Genomic DNA, 14,106 nt, shown 5'->3' with positions numbered 1-14,106 from the left:
ACCATTCGTGCACACCAAGCAAAATGAGCTGAGCTCGATAGCTGCTGGTCTTGATAGTAGCATGCTTCCGGCTCCATGTTGCATTGCAGTCCAGCTTTCAACAGTATGGTAACCAAAACACAAATCCACAAACTCAAATCAACCTTTAAAACCAAAATCAGCGAAATTCATACCAACAAAACCCATACTAGCAGTTTTACCAATACCCCCATGGTATTACAATAACTAGTATTGGCATCATGTTGAAGCATCGCCAACAGACCATGGATTTCAACATCTCCAGTCCAACAATCAACAATATTTAGACATACAAGAGAGGATAAGAGTTATGGAGGAGCAAATGTCTTCCCAACAAAAAAGATATGAAGAATAATATAAGTTTATTTAGGAGCAAATGGATAGACAAAAGTGAGTAGACGAAAGAAATGAAAGAAGTGAAAAGCTCATCAAAAAGCTAAGAGCAAGTAGGATGAATCATGGCCAAAACTCAATGCGTGAAAAGGAAGAATCTGTTTATTATAAATGCAATCGTTAGTATTTAAGCTGAGGAAACAAAAATTTAGCAGATGATATTATTATGGATGATAGTTATGATGAAAATTGTGATGATAGTTATAGCCACTCTAGTCAAAATACCTTACAACAGAAAATAGAAAAGTTAGAGAAGCATCTGGAGGATTTTCAAAAAGTTGAATCCCTAGGGTTAGAAAGTATAAAAATGAGTCTTTAGCTGAAAGAAATTCTTTAGCATCATTTCTCCCTTACTTTTAAGTTCCCCAAGATGATGTATGATGGTCGAGGGGATCCTTAGGACCATTTGGGTCATTATGTAAACCATATGAATATATTTGGGGCTTCAGATGAAGTTAAGAATATAGAATTTTCAATTACATTAAAAGACTCAGCTCAGGCATGGTATTTGCAACTACCGCAACATTCCATCACGAACTTCGAACAGTTGGAAGACATTTTCATGAGTAAGTTCTTTAAAATAAAATATTGAATCACTCTCCTACATATCTCATGTATATTAAGCAACGTGAGGATGAGCCTTTGAGAGATTCTGTGAAAAGGTTCAACACAACAACAAAGATCACAAAAGATGTTTCTGAAGAATTTGTTCTCCAAGTTTCATGTCTGGAACAAATCACCAGTTCTTAAAGTACAATTTAATCGATAAGCCTTCAAATAATTTGTCATTGTTATATGAGAAGGCTCTTATTAATTATTAGAGTAACTAATAAGACAGTTAAGCAGTTAGTTAGTTAACTATCGGTTAGCTATTAGCACGTTTTAGTTAAGTCAGTTTATACTTAGTTAAGTCTACTACTATAAATATACAAACAACGATTGTACTGAATATAGTTTTGATTCAATAATTATTTTTTCACAAGAATTGCATCTTAACATGGTATCAGATGTTCAGTTTTTTTCTGGGGATAGTTTCTTGAGCTCCTGTGTTCTTCATGCCTCTGCCTTCTAGTCCATCTGATGTGCAATCTACTACACCAATAATGGCTTCAAATCTTTCTAATGGTGTTGTTGACAGTCGGTTCTTTTCTACCAAGAAAATTAGTGTTCTACTTAATGATAATAATTACTTGTTATGGCGTCAACAAGTTCTTTTGGCAATTAAAATGTATAAAATCCAACATTTTCTTGATTCTCGTACTGTACCTCCTCATCGACAGGTTATGGATGAGAATGGAGTCCCTCAAGAGAATCTTGAGTTTTTTCAGTTCGAACAACAAGACTATGCTCTGGCTTCATAGCTTCTATCTTCTGTAAGTACGATTGTTCTACCACATCTTATTAGGCTGGATACTAGTGCTAAAATATGGAATGTTATTGTTACTTTGTATGACAGTAAAACGACATCTCGGTTGATGTTTTACAGACGAGCTCTACACTCTTAGCGCAAAGGTAATCTTTCTATGAAAGACTTCTTAATGAAAATCAAGAGTTATTGTGATAGTCTTGCTAGTTGTGGAGAAGTTATTAGTGAACATGAACAGGTTCCTGCTATCCTTAATGGGCTGCTACCTGACTATGAGTCAGTTATTACAATTATCACTACTAGTTAGGTGCCTTATAATGTTCAGGGTGTAACTACTATACTTCTTGATGTTGAAGCACGACAACATGTTACCATATTTGGGACTCTTAGTTCGGCTAATTTGGTGTCTCATCAATCTACAAATTCTATTGTTGAGAGTGTTTCTACACCAGTATATCGTCCCTCGTCAAATGCTCGAGGACGAAAGCGTGGTCACTTATATGGTTTGCGTGTTCAGTGTCAGCTATGTGGAAAATCTGGTCATCTTGTTGATCGATGCTACTATCGATTTGATACCTCATACAAGAGTATAGGCTACAAACCTCCTATGGCTCCACAGTAAATCTTAGCGTGTTTAGACCTGGTTCTTCAATTGCATCTTGGATGGCATCTATGCCTGTTGCACCTGCTAATAGTTTGAGTCCTCAACCAGGTTAGTTTTGTCCACCTGTTTCGGTTAATAGCTGGTCTAATCCATTTGTTCATAATTCTTCACAGCACGGCAGTGTATCTTCTTTAGCGCCTTCTTCCGTAGCTCCACAGTCTCAAGGTTACATTGTAACCCTTGCAACAGTGGCAGACAATGCATGGTATCCTGACTCAGGTGCAGCGCATCATCTGACAAATTTGGTTGCTTCACTAGGTGAAAATATGCCCTACAATAGTTTAAGTAAAGTGTATGTTGGTAATGGTACTGCACTTCTTGTCATGTCTATGGGTCAGTCATCATTGCTTACTCGATCACGGCCCTTATTCATGAAATCGTTGTTACTTGTACCTGGAATAACTAAGAATCTACTATCCCCGTGTCCAAGTTTACAAAGGATAATTAAGTGATATTTGAGTTTTATCCTACAAAATGTCAGGTTCGTGATCTAAATACTAAAGAGGTCCTTCTTCGCGACTCAGTGCATGATGGGTTATACAAGTTGCATCTAAATGGTTTTTCCTTGACAGTGTTGCCTTCTAGCTCGGCGTAGTGCTTTACTGCTAATGCCATGGTGCCTTTAAGTATTTGGCACTCTAGGTTAGGACATCATTGTAATGCTACTCTTAAAAAGGCTATACGTCAATGTAATATACCATTTGGTGCAAATAAAGATATTTATTGCTGTATTGCTTGTCATTTAGAAAAAAAAACATAAGCAACCGTTCCATCAGTCGCTGTTTGAGTATACTGTGCCATTGCAACTAGTGGTTGCTGATGTCTGGGGGCCAGCGACAGTTGCTTCTAACGGTTTTTGCTATTATGCAAAAAAAATCAGACGTGCTTATTGTGTTTCCATTATTTCATAAACAAGCTGAAAGAGCTCTGGGGTGCAAGCTTAAAGCTATACAAATAGATGGGAGAGGAGAATTTCAAGTTTTGAAGGGGTATTTGTCTCAACAAGGAATTGTGCAATGTGTCACTTGTATGTATACTTCACAACAAAATGAACTAGTTGAACGCAAACATAGACAAATTGTTGAAGTTGGTCTCTCCATGCTAGCTCATGTAACTATGCTTGTAGCATACTGGAATAATACCTTCAGCAGTGCAGTATATTTGATAAACAGGTTACCTTCCTCTTCTTTAGGTGTTTCACCCTATGAAAAGCTTTTTCAAGAGCGACCAACTTATTCATTCCATAGAGTATTTGGCTGCTTATGCTTTCTGAACCTTCGACCATACAATACTTGAAAACTACAGTATAGGTCAACTCTATGCACATTTTTAGGGTATTCACCATGTCATAAAGGGTATCATTGTTAGGTTGCTGATGGAAGGGTCTATATTTCCTGTCATGTTACATTTCATGAAAATGAATTTCCATTTAAAACTCTCCACCCTAAGTCTGCAGCTTCCATACCTTCTACTTCGCAGTCTAGTTCTAAACTTCTTATTATGACATCAGTTCATACAACTCAGGGTACTCCAATAGTTAATGTTCCAATGGTTACTAGTGTTAATTCATTGAATGAGGTTCTTGTGCTCAGTGTTGATACTCCACACAGTCCCCTTATGTAAGTTCCAGTTCTAGAAGTTCTAGTTCCTTAGAGTATTTAGCTGCTTATGCTTTCCGAACCTTCGACCATACAATACTTGAAAACTACAGTATAGGTCAACTCCATGCACATTTTTGGGGTATTCACCATGTTATAAAGGGTATCATTGTCAGGCTGCTGATGGAAGGGTCTATATTTCCTGTCATGTTACATTCATGAAAATGAATTTCCATTTAACACTCTCCGCCCCAAATCTGCAGCTTTCATACCTTCTACTTCGCACTCTAGTTCTAAACTTCTTGTTATGACACCAGTTCATACAGCTCAGGGTACTCCAGTAGTTAATGTTCCGATGGTTACTAGTATTAATTCATTGAATGAGGTTATTGTACTCAGTGTTGATACTCCACACAGTCCCCTTATGTAAGTTCCAGTTTTAGAAGTTCTAGTTCCTTAGAGTATTTGGCTGCTTATGCTTTCCGAACCTTCGACTATACAATACTTTAAAACTACAGTATAGGTCAACTCCATGCACATTTTTAGGGTATTCACCATGTCATAAAGGGTATCATTGTCAGGCTGCTGATGGAAGGGTCTATATTTTCCGTCATGTTACATTTCATGAAAATGAATTTCCATTTAAAACTCTCCGCCCCAAGTCTGCAACCTCCATACCTTCTACTTCGCAGTCTAGTTCTAAACTTCTTGTTATGACACCAGTTCATACAGCTCAGGGTACTCCAGTAGTTAATGTTCCAATGGTTACTAGTGTTAATTTATTGAATGAGGTTCATGTGCTCAGTGTTGATACTCCACACAGTCCCCTTATGTAAGTTCTAGTTCTAGAAGGTTTAGTTCTGATAGGCCACATATGTCTTCTCTATTACCTGCTATCCCAGTTAATTCTCATGCAATTGTTACACGTAGCAAGGTTGGTATTTTTAAACCCAAGGCCTACCTGAGCAATGTAGCTTATTTATCGAATGATACTCCTGTTGACATCTATGAAGTAATGCAAGATGAATGTTGGCAAGCAGCGGTACATAATGAGTTACAGGCTCTTCTTCAAAATAAAACATGGGCTCTTTGTCCTCTGTTTGCTAATAGGAAGGTCATTGGATGCAAGTGGCTGTTTAAAGTGAAAAAGAGGGCTGGTAGAACTAAGGAGAGGTATAAGGCATGATTGGATGCTAAAGGTTTTTCTCAACATGTTGGATTTAATTTTTACAATACATTTAGTCCAGTAGTTAAGGCAACAACTATACAGATTGTTCTAGTTATTGCCGTCATGGAGGGCTGGTCATTAAGGGAAGTTGATGTGAATAACACGTTTCTCAATGGGGATCTAACATAAGAGATTTATATGGCTTAACCACTTGGGTTTGACGTTGCAGGTGACAATGGCCAGAAACTTGTTTGTCGACTGACCAAGGCATTGTATGGTCTGAGGCAAGCTCCTCATGCATGGTTTCAGACGCTAAAGCAGCATCTAGTGGATCAACTTGGTTTTCGTGCATCGAAAGCTGATATTTCACTATTCATTTGAGCCTCCGCTGGACAACTCTTGCTGCTTATAGCTTATGTGGATGACATAGTAGTCACAGGCAACTCCATTACAGATATAGACAAAGTGATAAGTCAACTTCATGATAAGTTTACTCTTAAAGACATGGGTAGGCTCAATTTTTTCTTGGGCATTGAAGTGCAACATACACCTCAAGGTTTGTTCCTTAATAAAAAAACTCGGAGATACTTCACAAAACAGGCATGGCAGGAGCTGTACCCACACCTACACCCATGGTGAGCACTCCCAAACTAGTTACTTCAGATGGTAGTCCATCATTTGCTGATGGTCACTTGTATCGGAGTACAGTTGGCATGCTTCAGTATTTGTGTATTACGCATATTGACTTAGCATTTTGGTTGAACAAACTCAGTCAGTATATGAACGCACCTAGTGATATCCATTGGAAGGCAGTTAAGCGTGTATTGAGGTACCTTATGGGGACAATGGATCATGGTTTGTTCCTCTTAAAAGGTTAGTTTGAGTTAGTGTGCTACTCTAATATTGATTGGGCTGCCTCTGTTGAAGATCGACGTTCTACCACAAGATATGTGGTTTACTTAGGACCAAACCTGATTGCATGGTGCTCCAAGAAGCAAGCAATAGTATCCAGGTCCTCATCTGAAGCCGAATGCCGCAGCTTAGCTAATTGTGTATCTGAGTTGCTATGGGTTAAGCAGCTGTTAGATGAAATTGGCATATCAGTTTGTCAGATACCAGTAGTATGGTGCGACAATACCTCTACAGTCACCATGGCTGCAAATCCAACTCATCATGCTCGAATGAAATATGTGGAGATTGATCATCACTTTGTGCGTGAAAAAGTACTTGATGGTGTACTGCAGGTCAGTTTTGTTCCATCCACAAGACAAATTGCTGATGTTCTTACCAAGCCTATACCACCAAAATAGTTTGCTACATATAGACAAGAATTGCAAGTTCATTCCAGTAATGATGATCTTCAAGTTTTAAACGTTCAAGCAAAATCGAGAGAATGTTAGAGTAACTAATAAGACAATTAGGCAGTTAGTTAGTTAACTATCGATTAGCTATTAGCATGTGTTAGTTAAGTCAGTTTATACTTAGTTAAGTCTGCTACTATAAATATACGAACGATGATTGTACTGAATATAGATTTGATTCAATGAATATTTTTTTACAAGAATTGTATCTTAACATTAATCGTATCATATCATCAAACATATATATGTATATGTGTATTCATTCAACCAGTTGATCACAAATCACTCAATCAAGTATATACGTATTTTTCAAATACAGTCTTATTAATAGTTAATCATTCTTGAACATATATATTTAATTATTTAATGAGATTAAGTTACGAGATCACAAACCAAAATATCTATTCATAGACAACTTTGGATTCAGGATGGTCCTGCATTGTCTTTAGCTAAGAAATTAATTTCGAATATGAAAAATTCATTAATCATACAATTCAATTCATTATACACACGAATTCATTTTATTCGATTCAATCCTCAAATTCTTAATATCTGAAACACTTATTTTTCACAATTTGCTCAATCGAATCTAAATCTGGCTTAATAAGTATAGTATAGGGACCTCCAACAATCATTATTTATTATTAAACCTTATAATTTTTATCATTTACAATTTTTTCCATAATAGTACATAATTTATCAAATTGTTTTGACTCAATCCAAGCTTAATTCACTATCATCACATTTTTATCATATTCTTGCTAAAGTTAACTAGCTTTACCCATGTTAAAAGCTTAAACATTTCAAATTTTATTTAAGCTTCAACAATGGAGAACTAATTTAAAATTCATTAAATCTTTAATACAACACTTGGGCTTTCATTATCTCCACCCACTTAACATATGTATATATATAACTAAACGATTAATTAGCTTAATTAATCACTAATTTAATTATTCATTAACCTTTATAATGCTTTGCGGCAAGTGATGATACAACCATTAATAAAGCATTATCATATCATTCAAAATGGTTTAATTGTTACTATAACCTTAGTTTAATTGTCATTTAAGGCATTTGCCAAATTAAAAATCAATTTTCTTTTATTTAAATTTAGACTTGATCATGGGTCGGGTCATTTGCCTAGGTCTAAAGACCTGTTCGAAATGTAGGAGGGTTTGGATAAAAATATAAATCCGAAAAATGGGATTGGATCAAAATAAGACTCGTTTTCTAAATGGGTCGAACCTCATGTAAGATTTTTTTTTGCCCAACTTGACCCGAATTTGCCTAAATTTTTTTCATTGTTGTTTACTGTTGTTTTGTTGTTTGCTATTGTTTTAATGTTGTTTTGCTACTATTTTGCTATTATATTGCTACTATTTTATTGTTATTGTTTGGATATTGTATAACTCTTATTTTAGTATTAATTTTGCTTCTATTTTAGAGGCATTTGTTTGCTAAGTTGTAATGATCTTAGTGTCATTTAAGTATAAAGACTTTTTTTTAAAAATTATTTTCAATTTGTTAGGAAACATTTATTTTAATATTTTTAGTGTATTTAATGTATTATATTTTTTAAATTTGTTTTTATATAAAAAGATAAAATAAAAATTTAACACCGACAGGTTGGGCTTAGGTTTAGTATTTTTATTTGGATCGAGCTTGGGGCAAAATTTTAAGTCCATTTTTCTGGTCGGGTTGAGCCCAAGCCTAGAATAGGGGTCTAAAATTTTGCATTTGCCCAACGCAACCCGTTTATTTAAATCACTAATTAATTAAGTTCTTGTACTATTTTAGTAATCATTTTAATTCAATTACTCATTAATTTGACCTATACGAACTATAATTGACACATAATTATTCTATTTTAATTATTTACCAACTTAACTCAATTAATTCGATTTGAAACCAGATTTTACGACACCATTAAAAACTGAATTGTTACAAAAGTTTTCATTTTTACTTTCGCACCTTCTTATATATATGATAGGCTTATATGTCAAGAAAGCCCTTAAGAAAATGTAAAAAAAATTTTAAGTCTCTATATTAAATTAGCACCTAATTAAGCCCATATCGTTAATTAAAATAATCAATTAACCCCTCCGTTAAAATAAATTGATGGACTAATCAGATGGTGACACGTGATAACTTCTGGTTTGATATAATATTTTTCCCATGAAAAATAATTAAAAACCATAAAAAATTTTAAAATATTATAATTGATGTAAAATTATTAAAATTATAAAAAAAACTTATAAATATTATAAAATATAATAAATTCCAATAAATTATAAAAATATAAATTAATAAAACTTATTTAAAATCTTTAAAATTTTAAAAAAACTTATTAGAATTCTTAAAATATTATAAAAAAATTTATAAAAAAGTATTAAAAATATTAAAATTGATATAAACTTATAAAAATTATATAAAAAAATCATAAAAACTTGAATTGGAACGGTTAGCCCAAAATTGGCAAGGGTACCAGTCCGAGGAAAGCCATTATACTGGTTGACCTAAGAATCGAACAGTTGAACTAATTTTTTTATTTTTTAATATTTTTATTAAATGAAAATCTTATTATTCAACTATTAGCATATGTCAGAATGAAATATTCTAACCAAGGTTTTTAGAATTGGACTGATGGTCAAATTGATTAGATCACCGGTTTTTCAGTTCGATTGATCCGTCTAGTTCAATTAAATAAAACAGTAAAAAATTGGTTCAACCATTCAGTTCATAGGTTAATTGATTTAAAGGCTTTCTCCGGACCAATACCGTTATAAATTTTGATCTAATCGACTAATTTGGTCCAGTTGAAGTTTTTATGATTTTTTACTAATTTTAGAACTTTATATCAATTTTAATACTTTTTTTTATCAAATTTATACTTTTTTTTAAAAATAATTTTTATGATTTGTATGGTTTTTATAGAGTTTTAATACGTTTTTATAAAATTATAATTATGTTTTATCATATATTCATATAAATTTTTAAATTTTTTAATATTTAATAATTTTTATATTTATGATAAAAAAATTTATAATTTTATGAGAAAATATTAAATTAAACCAGAAAATATCATGTGTCATTTGTTAATTTATTTTGGTAAATAATAAAAATCACTATTTTCATTAATGAGAAGGAGATAGAGTGCAAATTTAATAAAAGGTTGATATAAACAGTTGTACGTAACTTATTTTATTATATATTGTTTTAGTTATTGGGATATTGTGGGGCATGTCACGCGAGCAGCCCAAATGGTAGCTTTTCCCAAATCCAACCACTAGATTCATGATTTAACACCTTTCTCTCTTGAGTCTTGAATAAAAAAAGAAAACTACCATATGATGTAGTTTGTTAGTAACTAATTCCACCAGATTAAATTCTCATACTTTACATTTCTGGATTAAAATTTTCAATTTTTTATTTTAATAATTAAATTTTATATTTAAAATCGGAGCAAGGGAAGGTTGACTAAACACAAGTATGATTGCCAGCCAGCCGCCGTAACTTTCTCTATTCTTGGGTCACCTTTTTTTCTTTTTTCCTTTCACAAACCTCCTCTGTATATCTTTTATTTAACTAATATATATGGTAGTATTCGAATTTGATATTTTTACAAAAAAAATAAATTTAAAACTACAAATTTAGGATTTTTATTTTTATTTAACGTCCATAATGAATCTGACTTTTTCTGATTTTTTTTAAATCATTTTATATTTTTATAATTTAAAAAATAATAATATAAGAATTGTTTTTGAAAATAAACTCTTGTATTGTATAAAGTTTTCAATTTTTGTAACTTTTTAGATTTTTTGAAATTTTCTTATTTTTTTATTTAATTTGTACAAATAATTATTCAAATTCATTTAGATTTGAACAACTATTGATCTAGATTCATTCTGAATACATACTTCTCTCTTCATTTTATTTTTTTTATAATTTCAAAATATAATAATATAAAAATAATTTCCAATTTTTTATAGTCTAACTTTTAGTTCTTACAACAAATTTAAGGGGTTTTTTTTAATAGGTTTACAAAAATTTCTTTAAAAAAATTCAATAATTAATTCAACCATCAATAAAAAAATAACACTCAATTAAGCCTTCAATCAAATTTAAGATATCATTTAAACCTTCAAACCTCAACTTTCTATGGAAGCCCTCTATGGTTGTTAACATCGCCACATGACACATTAAGATTGTGTCACATGATAAAATTTGGTAATTTCTATTATAATTTTTTTAAATATCACTAGAAATATAAAAAAAATTAGAAATTTTAATTTTTTAAAATGAAAAATATTAAAAAATTATAAAAAAGAAAAATATTATAATATTATAATTTATTAAAATAATATAAAATTATAAAATCGATTACCATGCATTTCAATGTTGGGAAGACGAGGATGGCTTGATAGTACATTTGGTAAATTGGTAAATGAAAAATCAAGCATCTCTTTCAACATTAACAAACTTGAGTTTAATTAAAAGATACAACAAACATAAAAAGGCAGCAACCAGCAATAGAAGGAAACACGGCACGATAATCTCAGACAACACGAAGATGAGACCTAAGATGGATTAATGTTGTGCTTCTATGGAGTCTTATGGAGACCATCTCCAAACTAACTCTGAAGATAGAATTTAACAATGTCGAAAAGACCATCATTTTTCTCATTATTATTTATGGAACCAAACACCTGAGTAGGATTTGCCCCCGACGAGGAGCCAGTAATAGTCGAAACTCCTAAATTATTAATAAAAAAAATAAAGCAGAGTAAGTAAATTTAGGGGTAAAATTAACCAAGAAAGAAGCAATACTATTTATTTTTATTTATTGTACCATGATAAAAACATGAAATTTTGTTACCAATTGCAATAAACAAGATGAACCAACATGATGTATGCAAACAATAACCAATCTGATGATTACCTTGTCTTGTAATCAAGACTGAAATTAACCAACATAACAAACCCCCCGAAATAGAAAAACATGTAATTTCTTTGCCCAGTGGAGGGGGTAATTAAAGAAAATACAATAAACAAGATAAACCAAAGCAATAAATGCAAAATACTCAATTTATTACCCGCAGCAAGGTCTCTGTTGCAAAGGTTATTGTGATTGTTCATGGCACCATACTCAGGCAAGTTATGATTTGCACCCAAGGAAGAGTCAGCAGCAGCATTAATCCAAACTACAATGCCAGTTACAGGTTGTTAATAGTAGTCAGTTTAGTAAGTTAGCCTAGTTTTCAGTTACAATCTTTGTAAACCTGAGGTTTACAAGCTAAGTTAATGAATTACTTGAAGAATTCGCTCAGTTCTTCACAAACTCCTAAATTAACAAGTAAATTAGAAAGGCTTGAGAAGACCTTGTAATCAAGAGTAAAATTCACCAACACAAAACCAAAAAAAAAAAAACTTTAATAACATAAAAAACATGTAAATCCTATGCCAATTGTTGGAGGAAAAGAGTGAGAAGTAAATGAGATGAACCTGACGAATGCAAACCTGCAGCAGAGGAGACAGCATGATTTGCAGTATATGCGGAACCAGCAGCATTAGAGGCAGCAACGTTGGTATAGTCCTGGCCTGCGAACATGTTACAAGTCCATTAATACAAACACCAAGCAATGTAATCAAGGCGTGGCTCAAGGGTTATATAATTACCAAAAAACCTTTGCTGATCAAAATCAACCATGAAATGTTTAAGGTCGATTGTTGGAACCTGTACTGATCCCACCAATTCATTAACATTCTGTAAACCAGCTCCAGAAGCTCTTGAAACTTGACCACCTCCCGCATAATTCTGCGACGCAAACCAATTTACCGCCTGCAACAAAGAATTGAGTTCAACACTCAATAGAAGAAGATGGGATAATTGGAAATTATCATATACAACGTAATTAGAGAATACCTGGTCAAAAGAACCAAAGTTATGCCCCTGCAATCGAAGAGAAATACATTGTTCATCTTCATCTCTTTGAATAAAATATAACATGGATTTGACCAAATGTTGGGTATGAGCAACAGATCTTTTGTAAGAAAAAGAGAGAAACGGTTAATACTATACAAATTTCCGTACATAGTATGCCATCAAATGAATGAAGAGTTGCTTCATCAATTCCTCGCTTGCTTTCTGAAAAACACAATTATCATATAAACAAAAATGGTTATACTTGCGAAAAAAAAGCACAAATCATTATTCTTCCTAGTAATTTAGGAAGTTTTAGGAGAGTTAAAGGTTTCCATGATCCAAAATAATCGTCATATATAGTATATCCAAGACCGTGATAAATAAATTTTATGAAATTTATGTATAGTTCCACTGTTAATTAGTTGCTAAGTTCGGTACTGCATTGTTGTGTTGGAACAGAGATGATGTTTCTCAACTTTTCAAAAGAGCACAATGTTGTCGTTTATCTTTCACAAAAACCATATTAGGTTTAAAGGAGAGAGAAATAGGGAGTGCAAAACCTGTTCCACAATAGTTCTCCTAAGTTGTTGGAGCTCAAGCTCTGTTTTAGATTTGTAATTCTCAAACTCCATTTTCATCTTCCGGAATTCAGTCTTCAACATTGGGATCTCTTGTTCAAGTTGCTCACGCTTCCTCTTTAGTTATAAAAACACCAAGCAAACATTAATTAAAGACTTTAAAAAAATAAACAAAGAAATTAATGATGGCTTAATATCACTGTACTTTGATTCTCTGTCGAGACTGTCTACAGGTTGCGGCATGTCTAGCCCTTCTCTCCTCCTCAGATTTGGCACCTCTTTGTTTGGCCCCTGTGTTCATTGTAAAAGCGCATAGTTTTCTTCAAATCAGCTCCTCTGGAAAACGAATGGTAAAATTTGGCCTCATGTGCTTCACCTTATAGACAGCTGAAGGTTCAATTCTAACATCGGCAGCCATCTCGATTCTACCTTTTCCAGCGCGCGACTACTTCCGATACGACTATGGAATCTTAGGGTGGGACAAATAAGTCAAGTGTGCGGCGATATTAATTTAATTAATGTTTGCTTGGTGTTTTTTTGACAGAAGGTAAAAGAATGTTACGAAACAATTACGCTATCTTTTTTTTCAATAATTTTATGTCAGTATTTTAGCATTTTTATTTTGAATAAAATTAAATTTAAATTAAAATCCTCACATTTAAGATAAAATTATTGATGTGAATTAAAATTATTTAGAACAGATTTTGCAGTCCCTACTTCTCTGTCTTTTAAAGCTAATATGGTTTCATAATAATGAAGATGATGTTAAACTATGCCTCTATTCTTAGTAAATTTAAAATTTTGTTTTTATGTTCTTATTTTTAAGAAATTAATTTCATTGTTTTAATTAAATTTATTGATATGATGTTTTGAAATAAAAAAAAATTCACCTTATAATGAATTTAGATTTAATAAATTAATTTTAATAGTACTAACAATTGAATTTGAATTTAGAAATATAAAATGTAGAATAACTAAATTACTAAAAATAAAAATACAACAATTAAATTTTAAATTTATAAAAAGTACCGAGA

The 14,106-nt window shown here is 32.4% G+C and overlaps 1 protein-coding gene across 4 annotated transcripts; it reads right to left on the bottom strand.

Moving 5' to 3' along the window:
* Positions 1 to 11,016: 11,016 nt before the first annotated feature.
* Positions 11,017 to 13,591, bottom strand: LOC107950712 (uncharacterized). 4 transcript variants are annotated; one of them, XM_016885632.2, is made up of 8 exons: positions 13,278 to 13,591; positions 13,055 to 13,189; positions 12,663 to 12,716; positions 12,495 to 12,521; positions 12,248 to 12,410; positions 12,074 to 12,169; positions 11,665 to 11,772; positions 11,017 to 11,324 (listed from the first exon to the last, which is right to left on the bottom strand). In XM_016885632.2, the coding sequence occupies exons 1-8, from the start codon at positions 13,371 to 13,373 to the stop codon at positions 11,203 to 11,205; spliced, it is 801 nt and encodes a 266-aa protein (XP_016741121.1). In that variant the 5' UTR covers positions 13,374 to 13,591; the 3' UTR covers positions 11,017 to 11,202. The 4 variants fall into 4 exon arrangements, with proteins under 4 accessions (XP_016741121.1, XP_016741122.1, XP_040945951.1 ...); XM_016885633.2 differs by having other exon boundaries at positions 12,089 to 12,169; positions 13,278 to 13,567; XM_041090017.1 differs by lacking the exon at positions 11,017 to 11,324 and having other exon boundaries at positions 11,377 to 11,772; positions 12,089 to 12,169; positions 13,278 to 13,569.
* Positions 13,592 to 14,106: the final 515 nt, after the last annotated feature.

The sequence above is a fragment of the Gossypium hirsutum genome, chromosome D03 (genome assembly GCF_007990345.1).
Source record: "Gossypium hirsutum isolate 1008001.06 chromosome D03, Gossypium_hirsutum_v2.1, whole genome shotgun sequence".
Taxonomy (NCBI): domain Eukaryota; kingdom Viridiplantae; phylum Streptophyta; class Magnoliopsida; order Malvales; family Malvaceae; genus Gossypium; species Gossypium hirsutum.
The sequence above is the reverse complement of the archived record's forward strand: the minus strand, read 5'-3'. Positions and strand labels throughout refer to the sequence as shown.